Raw genomic sequence first — 11,207 nt, 5'->3', positions numbered from 1 at the left:
CATATAACTCTGGGTCTAGATTAATGGAACTATACTAGTCGCTCACTACTTTCATTTCGATTACTACCAGAGCTGTTTTCGAGCTATTTATGCGATCGCTTTATCTCATTTATGGCCTAAAATCTTACATATACCCAATAACCACTGCCACGGGGACAGAAGTACGATATTATAGATCTGCTATGTTCATTAGCGGCTTGTGTGAGGTCTTAGGCGCCCGCGACACAACAAAAGTGCGGGATGATTTCCCCGCTCTATAGCCCGAATCAGTTCCATTAAAGGAAATATCATCCCCCGAGGGTGCCCTCCATGTAATTGTCTTGGCAATTTTAATAAAATACTTTGTATCTATCAAACGCCACAATGGTACACGTCGCTGTCACTGGAGGAACTGGCCATGTTGGCCGGGCAATTGTCCAAGGGCTTGTTGATTCGCAAGAGCATCAAGTTTTCGTCTTTACGCGAAAGGTGAGACACGTTCTCATGATGGTTCTACCCCAATAAAGGGTTAACCATTTGGCAGGCCACGTCGGTATTCGATCATCTTCAAGGAGTAAATATCATCATCACCTCTTATGATGACCAAGATGAAATTCAGAATGTCTTGGACAAGCACAAAATAGAAGTAGTTCTGTCGACAATATCGCCAGCCAGCTCTGAAGCTTTTGATGCCCAAGTAAGGCTGATTAGAGCATGCGACAAGTCAGAGTCTGTCAAGAGATTCGCCCCAAGCGAATTTCTGATTGACTATGAAAGAGACGAGGAGTAGGTTACAACTCTATTACACTCATTTATACACACACGGAAAATCGCTAACCCTGGTAGATACCAACGCTTCATGCCAATGCTAGCTTTTCAGCGAAACATTGTAAAGGAGCTGCGCACTCACCCAAATCTCGAATGGACGCTTTTCCACAATGGCTATTTTATGGACTATTTCGGACAGCCCTGGGCCCCTACGACTATGCCATCCGAAGTGCCATTTGTCGACATTGAGGCCTGTCAAGCAACCATCCCTGGCAGTGGAGACGACCAAGTGGTATGGACTCACACCACTGACGTAGCCAAATTCGTCAGTCGCGCCATCTCCATGAAACTAGGCACATGGAAGGAGCACTCTTGGATCATCGGCGATAAAGCCTCTCTTCACGAGATCCTGCGAGCGGCGGAAAAGGCTCGAGGGGTCAAGTTCCGCGTTGCTTACGATTCGGTGGAAAAGCTGAAAGGCGGCGAGGTTACGCCGATTCCAGGGAACAAGGCTCATGCCGCGCTTTATAGCACGCCGGAATTCGATGCTTACCCACTTGTACTTGCCATGTTTGCCGGCATAGGAACGGCAATTGTTTCTGGCCATTTGGACATTCCTACCAGCGAGTCTTTGAATGCGGAATTTCCCGATATTAAAACAACCAAGGTTGTGGAGTTTATTGACAAGTATTGGAGCGGTAAACACCCGTGAGGGAGAACTCTTAGAGCAAGTTGTAATAAAGCAAGATAGCCAAGAATTAATGATTTTTACTATAAATTATAACACTCGTATAAATACATATATGAACACCTTTAAAACGCCTTAAGCGAGGAAATCAGTCACGATTGAGACGTATCTCTCAGGCTGTTCCAAGTAACCAAGATGCGCAACACCGCTCTGTGTAACCCACTTGACCTTTTCGATATTCTGGAAAAAAGGTCTCTGCATCTCATCTGTAGCTTCGTCGTACTCGCCGTTTATGACGAGAGTAGGGACCTTGATCTTATGAAGCTCCGATCGCAAGTCATAGTCTAATTCCAGTTAATAAAGACGATACGGTATAAATCACTCTTTTACTTATATTTCCACTTACCCTTCAAGGTACCAGTTGATGCGATTTCTGATGGTCCCCACATCGTAAAGTAGACAGTGTCGTCTTTGCCCAACTCAGCAAATGCATTGGTCAATGACTCCGGCCACGGCGATGCTCTGCATACGTATTGCTGGTAGAACGTATTAATCGCCTCTTGGTACTCCGGAGTCTCGGTATTGTTTTCACGCTCTCCCTTCTCGATGGCGTCTTGCACCGATTGAGGCATCGTCTTCAACAACTTGCGCTGGGCCACCTCCCAATGGCTGGAACACGACAATCCACTGCCCAGTATCAGTCGTCGCAGGTGTCGCACGAATGGGCGGTCCGTGACGGCAACTGAAGATGCCAACATAGCGCCCCATGAATGTCCGAACAAGTCAAAAGTCGTGACACCAAGTTCTTTAAGAAGGTTTTCCAGCTCGTCTATAAACAACTTGGGAACCCAAAGGGACGCATCCAGCCGTGTCTCTGGGAAACGCGTACTGTTGCCACAACCAACCTGATCATACAAAATCACGGGGTTGCCAGACTGAGCCGCATACTTTTCAAACACGTCTCCAAAGACTATGCTTGGGATGCCAGGGCCGCCATGGAGAAGAACCAGCGGTGTGCTACCAGGCTGGAGTTTGCCGACGATGCGATACCAAGTCACTGCAGAGCCACCAGGAAGAGATGAATGGTTGAACTGGACAGTTCCTTCAATTGACTCCAAGGAAGCCATTTTTTAAATAGTAGGAATCGAGTATGGCGTTGAATATTATAAGTAAAAAATAAGAAGAGCGTAATTAGATTTGGCAAGACTTATTCAACTTGGGTTCCTCTGCTCTTATATATTTCTTTGGGTTGAGGCATAGCCCAGTGCGGGGACCAAGCTTACGGCCCCTTGTTTCTGGCGGCGGGGCAGTCGTCAGATCTAAGGATGGACTGTGGGCTGCGAATCTAGCTAGGAAATCAGATTATAGTAGTATTTCGGATAAGGCTACGGATAAGCTAGTCAATAGATGTTAGCCGTCTATAGCATTACATCCGCCCTAATTCTTGCCGAATATGTCAAAGAAAATCATGTATGCCCCCAAATAGAGACAAGTAGAAACTTACCTAAGGCAAAAAGGCAGAGACTAATGACGGAACTAGACTGTTCCTTTAGCTGAGTTTAATAAGGCTACTTTTCAAACATTAAGAATCTGGTATAATCTTAAATACTATAACTGTGAAACAAGAAAGATATAATTAAGCTTAGGTAGTTAGTTAATTAAACTTGGATTCCTAAACTTGTATATTTCTTTAGGTTAAAGCAGAGTAGCCCAGTGCGGGGATTGAGCTTACAGCCCCCGTACGGAGTATTTTTGGCGGGGTTATTATTAGATCTACAGTGAATACATCGACTAACAAGCAGCGAATCTCGCCAAGAAATCAGATTATAGTCGTATTGTAGGCAAGTATACGGAGTGTAGATAAGCTAGTCAATACATAGTAGCCGTCTATAGCATTATATCCGCTCTAATTCTTACAAGTATATCCAAGAAAATTATATTTGCCTTAGTCATGAGTCGCAGAGACGAAACTTACTCAAGGCAGAAAGGACCTATCATCGAAATATCCAAAATCTCAAATTTATCATTATACCGTTGGACCCAAGTGATTCCTAATCTTACAAAAGTCCCTTTTCTCCTATCCCTATCACTATCTATACATGCAGAGGTCCAAAATGCCATGACCTTTTCTAGTCCAAAAACGCCGTTATGATCCATGATGCTGCGCTTGTACGAAATGATTCCATCCATCAACCCCCACCATTACTGTCTTATCAACTGGTGGAGCCAAGTTATCCAACATTTCCGTTTCATCTGCTAGAGAAAGGGAATAAACAACAGAAATTATACAGTCCATGTCCAACATCATGAGTTTTGTCTCAAAGAAATGCCTCGCAATACTTGATGCCCCAGCATGGACGCCAACACGGCTGCGCCATGCTGGAAAATCTCTCCCTGGTCCGTCCATAGCTGCCATCCGGTCCAACAAAGAGCACTCAGTTCGCCCACGCTTGTAATTGAGGCCAGACACATAACTAGCCCAGACGATTTAGAGTCGCCACCCAAGACCTGTTGGGTAGCTCCTCCAATACTGCGAATAGCGATAATACCGGCAATAGACAATATCGTGAGTCGTGCTTCTTTGCAATAAGGAACGGTGACGATCAAAGGGATGAACCAAAGTAAAAACATAGTAACCAAGAAATAGAGGTCGTATATATGAGAAGATTGCCCGCTAGAGAGAATAGGAAGTTCCTCGTTAACGACAGTTTCTTCCGAATCGGATTCTTCATCCGCATCGTTTGCAAACGTGAAGCTCTGGCCAAGAGCATCAGCCAGTGCATCCGTGTCGTCGGCTTCTTCCGGTGCAAAAAAGCTAGGACCCTTAAAGTCCACGCTACTCGCTCTGGACGGTTCTTCTCGCATTTCGTCCAGCCGGTGCCTTCCAAACCCGAAATCTCCTTCGTCTCTTCTTGGTTCTGAGAACGCTCTGTTAAATAGTGGAGCACTCGGAAGGGTGCGGAGCCGCTGTGCTGGATTGGTCGGTGCGGCTGGTACCTTGAACCAAAAGGGCCCAGCATCGGGTTGTGCAGGAGATTGACCAAACGGGCGTGAGCCAAGCTTAGATGGCACAGGGGAGTCTTGGAAGGCCCGATATTGGGACTTTTGCAAGTGTTTTGGTAGAGGCGACCAATCCATCTCGTCAGGGTCCTGTGCTCGAAGGCCTTTCTGAGGGGACTTGTCTGATATGCTGAAGCCAGCAAATGAAAGCTCATCATGACTCGTTCTAAATGGATTTGTGGAACGAGAAGGCGGTAATAGCTCTTGGAATCGCCGCGGGGCAAATTCCTTGATCGGGGAAGAGGTTCCTGAGTCGAGTTCGAAGGCTCTTGCTGGTGTTGGCCTTTTAATTGGTGAAGGGTCAATTGACTCCCAGGCTCTTGCTGGAGTGGGTTTCTTCATCGTCATCGGTGAAGTATTTGTTGATTCGAGGGCCTCGGTGAGTGCTTCAGCTAGCGTCTTTGGCTCTCTAATCTTCTTTCTAGGTGTCGGCTTAGGCATTTGGCCTGCAGATACTGTTTTCTCCGTTACGCCAAATAGGGGCGTCGTATCTACCTTGATAGATTTTCTCGCAAGCGAGTAGATCTGAAATTTAGTTCGATTAGATGATGTGCCTCGAGATATCAGAATACACAAACAAAGACTATCACTTACCAGTCCCATAATGCAGGCCATTGCGAAATGCGCGCTGATTTGCGCCTTTTCGGACTGAGCTTGACCACCCTGCATATGGAGAACAGAGCGGAAGATGTATCGGAAGAAAATGATGAGGCCCTGAAAGCAATACCACTGCGTAAACCCCAATAGATGCCGGGTAAATCCGCGATTAAGCTGCACAAAATGCGGATTCCACCAAGCCGAAAGAAATCCAGTATTTATACTGCATCTAATCAGAGTATCGGCCGCCGGCAAGAAGCCACGCAGGTAGCGAAGCCAAGGAATCATCCCCTTCGTGGCGCTCTCATCGTCCGGGTCAACCATGCCGTCCTTGCTTGTCGCTTGAGCTTCCAAGATGTATGATACGCTCACCAAATGCCAAGCAATCTGAATAACCAAGCCACCCCACCATAACCATCGTCCCATGGTGTTTGCCACATCAAGGGATGTCATTCTCTTAGGAACTCTTCTGCCTCTGCTCTTCTCCATCATCCGCCTCAGATGATCTGTTTTTGCTGTATATCCGGCCTGGTTTATGCGATCTTCCACTCGCTTGGCGCAGTCTGAACAAACTTGGGGGTAGCGCTTCTCTAAATCTTTGCGATATCGATAGTATTTGCGCTCGAGCTCGGCATAGTCTGGATGAGAAGGGTCGTCGGGGAGGTACTGCGCCAATGATGCTGTAAATAATCGTTGATTCTTAAGGCATTTCTCGCAGAAGATGCTGTTTGTGGGTGATGCTGGTCGGGAAGGCAACTGTTTGGCGAATTGCTTCGGAGTCGACGACTCAAGGGCAGGAGGATCTGTAATGTCGCCATTCTGTTTTCAGAGTTTCTATCAGCATCAAACCCGTGGATATCAAAAGAAAGAAGGTTTTGCAAACCTCGTCTAGGTAGTTTGTAGCCTCGCAGTACGTGCACAGAAAGTCGCGTATCCGTCCATCGTATCTGATCGATGACCGCTTCCCACAGTAGAAGCAGGCCAGAAGCCTTCCCCTCATGCGCATCATGATTAGCCCTGCCCTGCCGCTGGGTTGCTCGGAAATAGCTGCAGGACAATCGATAGGCTGTGTGATGACGGCTAGCGGGAGCGACAGCGATGGGATTGGCAGAGCTGCAGCAGCAGAAATGAAGCGACTCGATGCTGCAGCTTTTTGGAGTTTCTGGAAAGTCTGGCGATTCTGCCAGGCGGTCAGCGCAATAACAGTCGCGGCAGCAGCAGATTCCAGCGGCCCACCAGCGCTAAGGCCAAGCTGGAGGGCCCTGAAGCGGCCAGCGCCCCACTAAATCTGTAACCGCCATCAACAGTGACGACGTTGGATCATCCTACATAATAAGCTAAACTAACCATCTCATTCGCTGCTTCTAACAACTTGTTGGTTTCGACGATCTACGGCTGTTAATATTAGATTCAAGTCTTGGGCTCTATTATATAACATTTCGACCCATTTGCTTAGTTTAGACAGGGCATCACCAACAGAAATGCTCCCAACATGGCAGCTCTAGCGCCCGCACTACCGCTGAGACCAGCATCCTCAACCACATCTCTGCCATATCATCTCACCATCCGCTTCTCAAACTCGCTCCCAGATCTGGACCTAGACGTCCCATCTCCACAGACTACAACCGTCCTCTCTCTCAAGAATCTGATAAGGGAGCGTCTCTCTTCGCGCAATCGCCTTCGCTTCATCTACCAGGGTCGCCTCCTTCCAGACGCTGCCGCCCTCAGTTCCGTCATCAAACCGCCTCCTCCACCGCCGTCATCAGCATCACATGCCAGTGACTCTAAGAGTGCATCTAAAGGAAAGGGCAAAGCCAAGGATAATGGCCTGGCTCCCGTGAGGATATACGTCAATTGCTCCATCGGTGATGAGCTATCCCCTGAAGAACTCGCCGAAGAGCAAGCTGCTGCTGCAAAGCCCCCGGATGAATCAACCACTGCCTCATCTCATCAAACCGGGCATCCCTCGTCATGGACGCGCCCTCGACCGCGGGGCTTTGACCGCCTCCTTCAAACAGGCTTCACGCAGTCGGAAATCGAGACGTTGCGCACGCAGTTTGCTCAAATCCGCACAGAGGGCTTCGCACCAGATGCTATGCCCTCGCCAGACACGTTGCGCGGGATGGAAGATGCATGGATAGACAATAATGCTGGCGGACTCCCATCTGCGAATGCCTCCGCAGAAGATGATTTGAACGGCATGTCTAATGTGCTTGACGTCATGGTTCGCGCCATGTTGATAGGCTTTTTCTTTCCGCTGGGGAGCCTTGCGTGGCTGCTTCGCTCAAATATATGGAGCGAGAAATGGCAGGTTTTTGTGGGCTCTGGAGTTGCACTGAGTTTAACGGTTGGAATCGTCATGAGCCTTTCTAGCATAAATCACTGATGGCGCGGAAGCCAGAATGGGTAGAGCGGCGTTTTGCTTATCTTTTGCTTATATGAAGGCGTCTTTTGGAAATGAAATTTTATATTTGCAATTATCAATATCCTCTTTTACCTACTGTATTATTATGTCTTCTTTTCTCCCTTCCTCAATCTCCTTGTTCCTGACCTACCTCGGCTCATTCATCTACAGGCTAATTGTATCTTATCATACCACCTGGAGTTAATGTGTAATGTTCCAGTGATTCGTATTGAATTATACAAAAGATATCTAAGTTGCATAACCATTATGAAAGACGTGAAAGTAAAATCCTTGGAGACATGTCATTTCACACCAAGATTCGGACGTTGCAGAAAGTGTGGTCAGTTCACAGCTCAATTCCCGCTATATGCTTTCATGCTGAAATGCTATTCAAACCCAAACTCTTCTCTATGAATTAATTATACACTCAGACATTACGTCGAATTCGTCTCTCATAATGTTTTCAAAGCTCTTTTTTTCTCTCTCTTCACAACTTCTCTTTCACCTCTGTCTCCTGCGGAATAGCTGCCTCTTCGTCAGCTGGATTCTCTGTGGCGGATGATCCCTGAGTGGCCTCAGCCTCTCTTTGCTTCAATCTCTTCGCTCTCACTTCCCAGCCGCCAGTCCAGCCTATCCAGCCTTTCTCATGCGGTCCTCGAAGAAGAATAAGCACCAAACTACCTCCTACAAGACCGATGGACATGGCGCCACTGTGAATCCATCCACCATCTGCATACAGCTTGTTTCCCACTGCCGTTCCAAAGAGCTGGCCGCAGAAAGTAAACACCATGTAGACAGAGTTGACGGTGTTCTGCGCAGTGGGTTCGACATTTGCAAACAGCATGCGGTTGGACACGGTTGTAATGTTGCTACCCAAATCTCCTATGCAAGCCCAGATGATGGGCCCTGCTAGCGAAAATGTGCCGGTAAATGTTCCAATGCAAGCAGCTGTGATCAATATCAACTGCCCTATGACCAAGGAGCCGGTTGGATGAAGATGCACCATCACATAGCGAGAGAATAGAGGGCTAAATACAACCGGCGACATGCCAACCAAGGCAAAAAGACCAATGACAAGAGTCGATAGATGGAAAGTACCATTCAGCTGAAACGTCAAAGTGGTCCAGAAGGAAGTGAACATTCCCATGTTCAGAAAGGAAATCACGGACGACTGCGTTAACACGGGATATTGAAAAGGCAGCTGTACCATCTTGAGGAGGATGCCGGGATAGGATCCGCCAGGCCGCAGAATAGGAAAATCTGGCAAGAAGAGAAAGGCGAGAAGTATAATCGCAAGCTGTAAGCCAAATGACACCCAGTACATGACGCGCCAACTTGCGTACTGAGTTATAATGCCGGAAATCAAACGAGCGACCAGGATTCCAAAGACAAGACCGGACATGACAATGGCCGTCATAGTGGCTCGGTGGCGGGTGGGAGCATAGCGCACAGTCAAGGGAAACATGAGTTGTGGCGTGACGGTAAAGAGACCAACAATATATGATAAGCCGAGAAAGACTTCGAATTTTTTCGTCAAGCAACAGCCAAGCCACTGATATTCAAACCGTCAGTTACCACATTCTATACCAGCAAGGAATTGCAACTTACAATCATTGAGGTCAGAAAAACCAAGCTTATAATCATCGGTCGACGAGGCACAAGATCGCCGACTGGGACGATGAAAAGCAGGCCGGTGGCATATCCAGTTTGAAGCAGTGTTGGAACGAGTGAGGCGCGCTCGTCTGAAACATTAAAATCTTCTGCTAAGACATGAAGAATCGGATGGGTATAATAGAGATTGGCTACACTAAACGCGGCCACCTAGAATTTTTCCATTAGCATCACTACTCCAATTGTTAAGGGGGCACATGAGCCGTACAAATCCAAACAGACATGTCAAAGTCCAAGTCATTTCAAAGTTCCCTTCTGGATTCCATCTCACCCACGACGGACTCCAGAAGAGCTTTGAGAATCTTGAAGGCTTTGCGCCCATTGCGCTTTCATTGACCGCCACACTCATCGTTGTGTATTTTGACTGGTTTAATCTCCCAAACCGTGAGTCCTAATAGCTGGAGGCCTATGACATCAGTTTTCTGATTCTTGCCTGCCTCTCTTTATAAAAAATAACCTGTCCGTGCAAATAACCCTAAAGAAATTTTCGGCCGTTGCCCACGGCAAATGCACTTCGGCTCTTTTCGAGGTGTCGCGAGGGGCCTAAGATTAAGTCGCTTATCTCCGCGAGTTTCTTCGGCGATGATGCATTTGTCAGCCCTATCGAGTGCCTGTTCGCCAGAAACGATTATTTCAAAGCTGAAGACTTCTCAACAGTAATCGTATTACTTCTAGCGTCAAAATAGCAAGTTTCGAGAGCAAAGGGGCTCCAGATAGTATCAAAATAGAACTCTTTTTGATGGAGTTTTTGATCGTTTTCCACTTTGGGTAATAATCGATAGCCAATTTTACGATGACTAAGATGCGATTAGTCGTCGCACTACCATTGCTAGGTCAGTTACGGTGTAGTTGGACGGGATACGCGGGTAGATGAAAACTATAATATTATACTCACCGCAAGAAATGTGTAAAGAGTATTTTTGGCCGCCTTCGCGGTATAAGAACTGCCGTTATTTTTATCCAGCCCCATGTCGTGATGAGGGGCAGAAAAAAAAGAGATCCAGTCTTATCTCCAGTTGCTTACCTCCGCAAGTGTCTTCAACTATGTGAAATGCTTCATTTGTAAGCTCTATCGAACATTCAATTCATGGCAGATGATTCTTAAACTGTTAATTCATCAAAACTTCGCAGCGCGCGGCGTCCGTATAAGACCAAAACAGGAGAGCTCTTGGTGAATATTCTTTTTAGGAAATAGCCATAAGCCAATCACTCGCAACGAATGAATATGACTGCTCAAGGGCGCAGTTGACATTTGGTAGCTAATGCGGCTGTTGCAATACCCAATCGTTATTAGACATTGTACGCTTTGGGAAAGCAATTACATAAGGTTGCTCACAAGACCATCTTTCGAGCTTTCCATCGTCCAACGTCACGTTCACAATAGGCGAGCTAGATGGCAATTCTACTTCTAGTTTGAGCATGGCTCGAAGCTCTACTGGAAAGTATCAGCTACCAATGATATTGCCACTCAAATTTTGATTGCCGCAGCTAATGTTGCGAAAAAGCTTAGTAAACAATGAGATAAGCTGTTAATTTCTCCAGTGCCGATTTTTTGGCACTCCACTTGATTTTAATGGCCATTGTTTCGTTATATAATGATAGGCAACTATCTCCGAAACGAAAGTAATGGGGATATAGCAATAGATCGTAGCTATTCGAGCCGCTTATTGCTGAATAATCTCAATGCGCTCCAATATTCTTCTCAGGCAAAGATTACTATAAATGTATATAAACCCTTCTACAGTCAAAAACAAACAAATTTTGTGTACTAGCTACATAAAGATTATAATAAAGATTCATTTTTTATTAAATCATAGAGCTTTACTTCCAAGGGGCTGCCTAAATTTACAGCAATAGTGTTCTTGCCGGCTATATTTAAGTGCATCTTCCCCTCTACTTTTAGCATTGGCACAATACATGTACTGTACAAATGATATCCCTTATTAAGTGTATATGAAGAGAAGGCTTTGGCTATTGACGCAGTTATTTGGCTACTACATATGACAAGAATTTTGTAGGGTGCGTACTGTGGGTCTTCGG

General features: G+C 46.4%; 5 protein-coding genes across 5 annotated transcripts; 2 read left to right on the top strand and 3 right to left on the bottom strand.

Moving 5' to 3' along the window:
* Positions 1-363: 363 nt before the first annotated feature.
* Positions 364-1,459, top strand: GGI43DRAFT_383569 (NAD(P)-binding protein; the record flags this gene model as incomplete). The annotated part of the gene is made up of 3 exons (XM_083203404.1): positions 364-468; positions 524-765; positions 826-1,459. The coding sequence occupies 3 exons, from the start codon at positions 364-366 to the stop codon at positions 1,457-1,459; spliced, it is 981 nt and encodes a 326-aa protein (XP_083060916.1).
* Positions 1,460-1,514: 55 nt separating this feature from the next.
* Positions 1,515-3,113, bottom strand: GGI43DRAFT_371442 (Alpha/Beta hydrolase protein). Its single transcript, XM_083202555.1, has 3 exons — positions 2,940-3,113; positions 1,842-2,831; positions 1,515-1,779 (listed from the first exon to the last, which is right to left on the bottom strand). Exons 2-3 carry the CDS (start codon positions 2,560-2,562, stop codon positions 1,571-1,573), a joined length of 930 nt encoding a protein of 309 aa, XP_083060915.1. The 5' UTR covers positions 2,563-2,831; positions 2,940-3,113; the 3' UTR covers positions 1,515-1,570.
* Positions 3,114-3,355: 242 nt separating this feature from the next.
* Positions 3,356-6,249, bottom strand: GGI43DRAFT_404313 (Ima1 N-terminal domain-containing protein). Its single transcript, XM_083205909.1, has 3 exons — positions 5,976-6,249; positions 5,090-5,911; positions 3,356-5,020 (listed from the first exon to the last, which is right to left on the bottom strand). Exons 1-3 carry the CDS (start codon positions 6,099-6,101, stop codon positions 3,740-3,742), a joined length of 2,229 nt encoding a protein of 742 aa, XP_083060914.1. The 5' UTR covers positions 6,102-6,249; the 3' UTR covers positions 3,356-3,739.
* A 150-nt stretch (positions 6,250-6,399) lies between these two features.
* On the top strand, positions 6,400-7,740 carry GGI43DRAFT_404312 (DUF2407 C-terminal domain-containing protein). Its single transcript, XM_083205908.1, has one exon. The coding sequence runs from the start codon at positions 6,585-6,587 to the stop codon at positions 7,476-7,478; it is 894 nt and encodes a 297-aa protein (XP_083060913.1). The 5' UTR covers positions 6,400-6,584; the 3' UTR covers positions 7,479-7,740.
* Positions 7,741-7,949: 209 nt separating this feature from the next.
* On the bottom strand, positions 7,950-9,857 carry GGI43DRAFT_371428 (MFS transporter). The gene is made up of 3 exons (XM_083202554.1): positions 9,376-9,857; positions 9,105-9,317; positions 7,950-9,048 (listed from the first exon to the last, which is right to left on the bottom strand). Exons 1-3 carry the CDS (start codon positions 9,514-9,516, stop codon positions 7,984-7,986), a joined length of 1,419 nt encoding a protein of 472 aa, XP_083060912.1. The 5' UTR covers positions 9,517-9,857; the 3' UTR covers positions 7,950-7,983.
* Positions 9,858-11,207: the final 1,350 nt, after the last annotated feature.

The sequence above is a fragment of the Trichoderma evansii genome (assembly GCF_050947405.1).
Source record: "Trichoderma evansii strain SZMC 28006 chromosome Unknown GGI43scaffold_9, whole genome shotgun sequence".
Classification (NCBI taxonomy): domain Eukaryota; kingdom Fungi; phylum Ascomycota; class Sordariomycetes; order Hypocreales; family Hypocreaceae; genus Trichoderma; species Trichoderma evansii.
Note: the sequence above shows the minus strand (reverse complement) of the source record. Positions and strands in the feature narration are given on the sequence as shown.

What these genes read in the sequence shown, in the direction of transcription:
- GGI43DRAFT_371442 (XM_083202555.1), bottom strand. Translation starts at nt 2,562, where the DNA reads ATGGCTTCCTTGGAGTCAATTGAAGGAACTGTCCAGTTCAACCATTCA. An exon ending in ATCAACTGGTACCTTGAAGG is followed by an intron (nt 1,780 to 1,841) that starts GTAAGTGGAAAT and finishes AACTGGAATTAG; the next exon opens with ACTATGACTTGCGATCGGAG.
- GGI43DRAFT_404313 (XM_083205909.1), bottom strand. Translation starts at nt 6,101, where the DNA reads ATGATGCGCATGAGGGGAAGGCTTCTGGCCTGCTTCTACTGTGGGAAG. An exon ending in CTACAAACTACCTAGACGAG is followed by an intron (nt 5,912 to 5,975) that starts GTTTGCAAAACC and finishes CTCTGAAAACAG; the next exon opens with AATGGCGACATTACAGATCC. An exon ending in TGGCCTGCATTATGGGACTG is followed by an intron (nt 5,021 to 5,089) that starts GTAAGTGATAGT and finishes ACTAAATTTCAG; the next exon opens with ATCTACTCGCTTGCGAGAAA.
- GGI43DRAFT_371428 (XM_083202554.1), bottom strand. Translation starts at nt 9,516, where the DNA reads ATGAGTGTGGCGGTCAATGAAAGCGCAATGGGCGCAAAGCCTTCAAGA. An exon ending in TGACATGTCTGTTTGGATTT is followed by an intron (nt 9,318 to 9,375) that starts GTACGGCTCATG and finishes GAAAAATTCTAG; the next exon opens with GTGGCCGCGTTTAGTGTAGC. An exon ending in TTTTTCTGACCTCAATGATT is followed by an intron (nt 9,049 to 9,104) that starts GTAAGTTGCAAT and finishes TTTGAATATCAG; the next exon opens with TGGCTTGGCTGTTGCTTGAC.
- GGI43DRAFT_404312 (XM_083205908.1), top strand. Translation starts at nt 6,585, where the DNA reads ATGGCAGCTCTAGCGCCCGCACTACCGCTGAGACCAGCATCCTCAACC.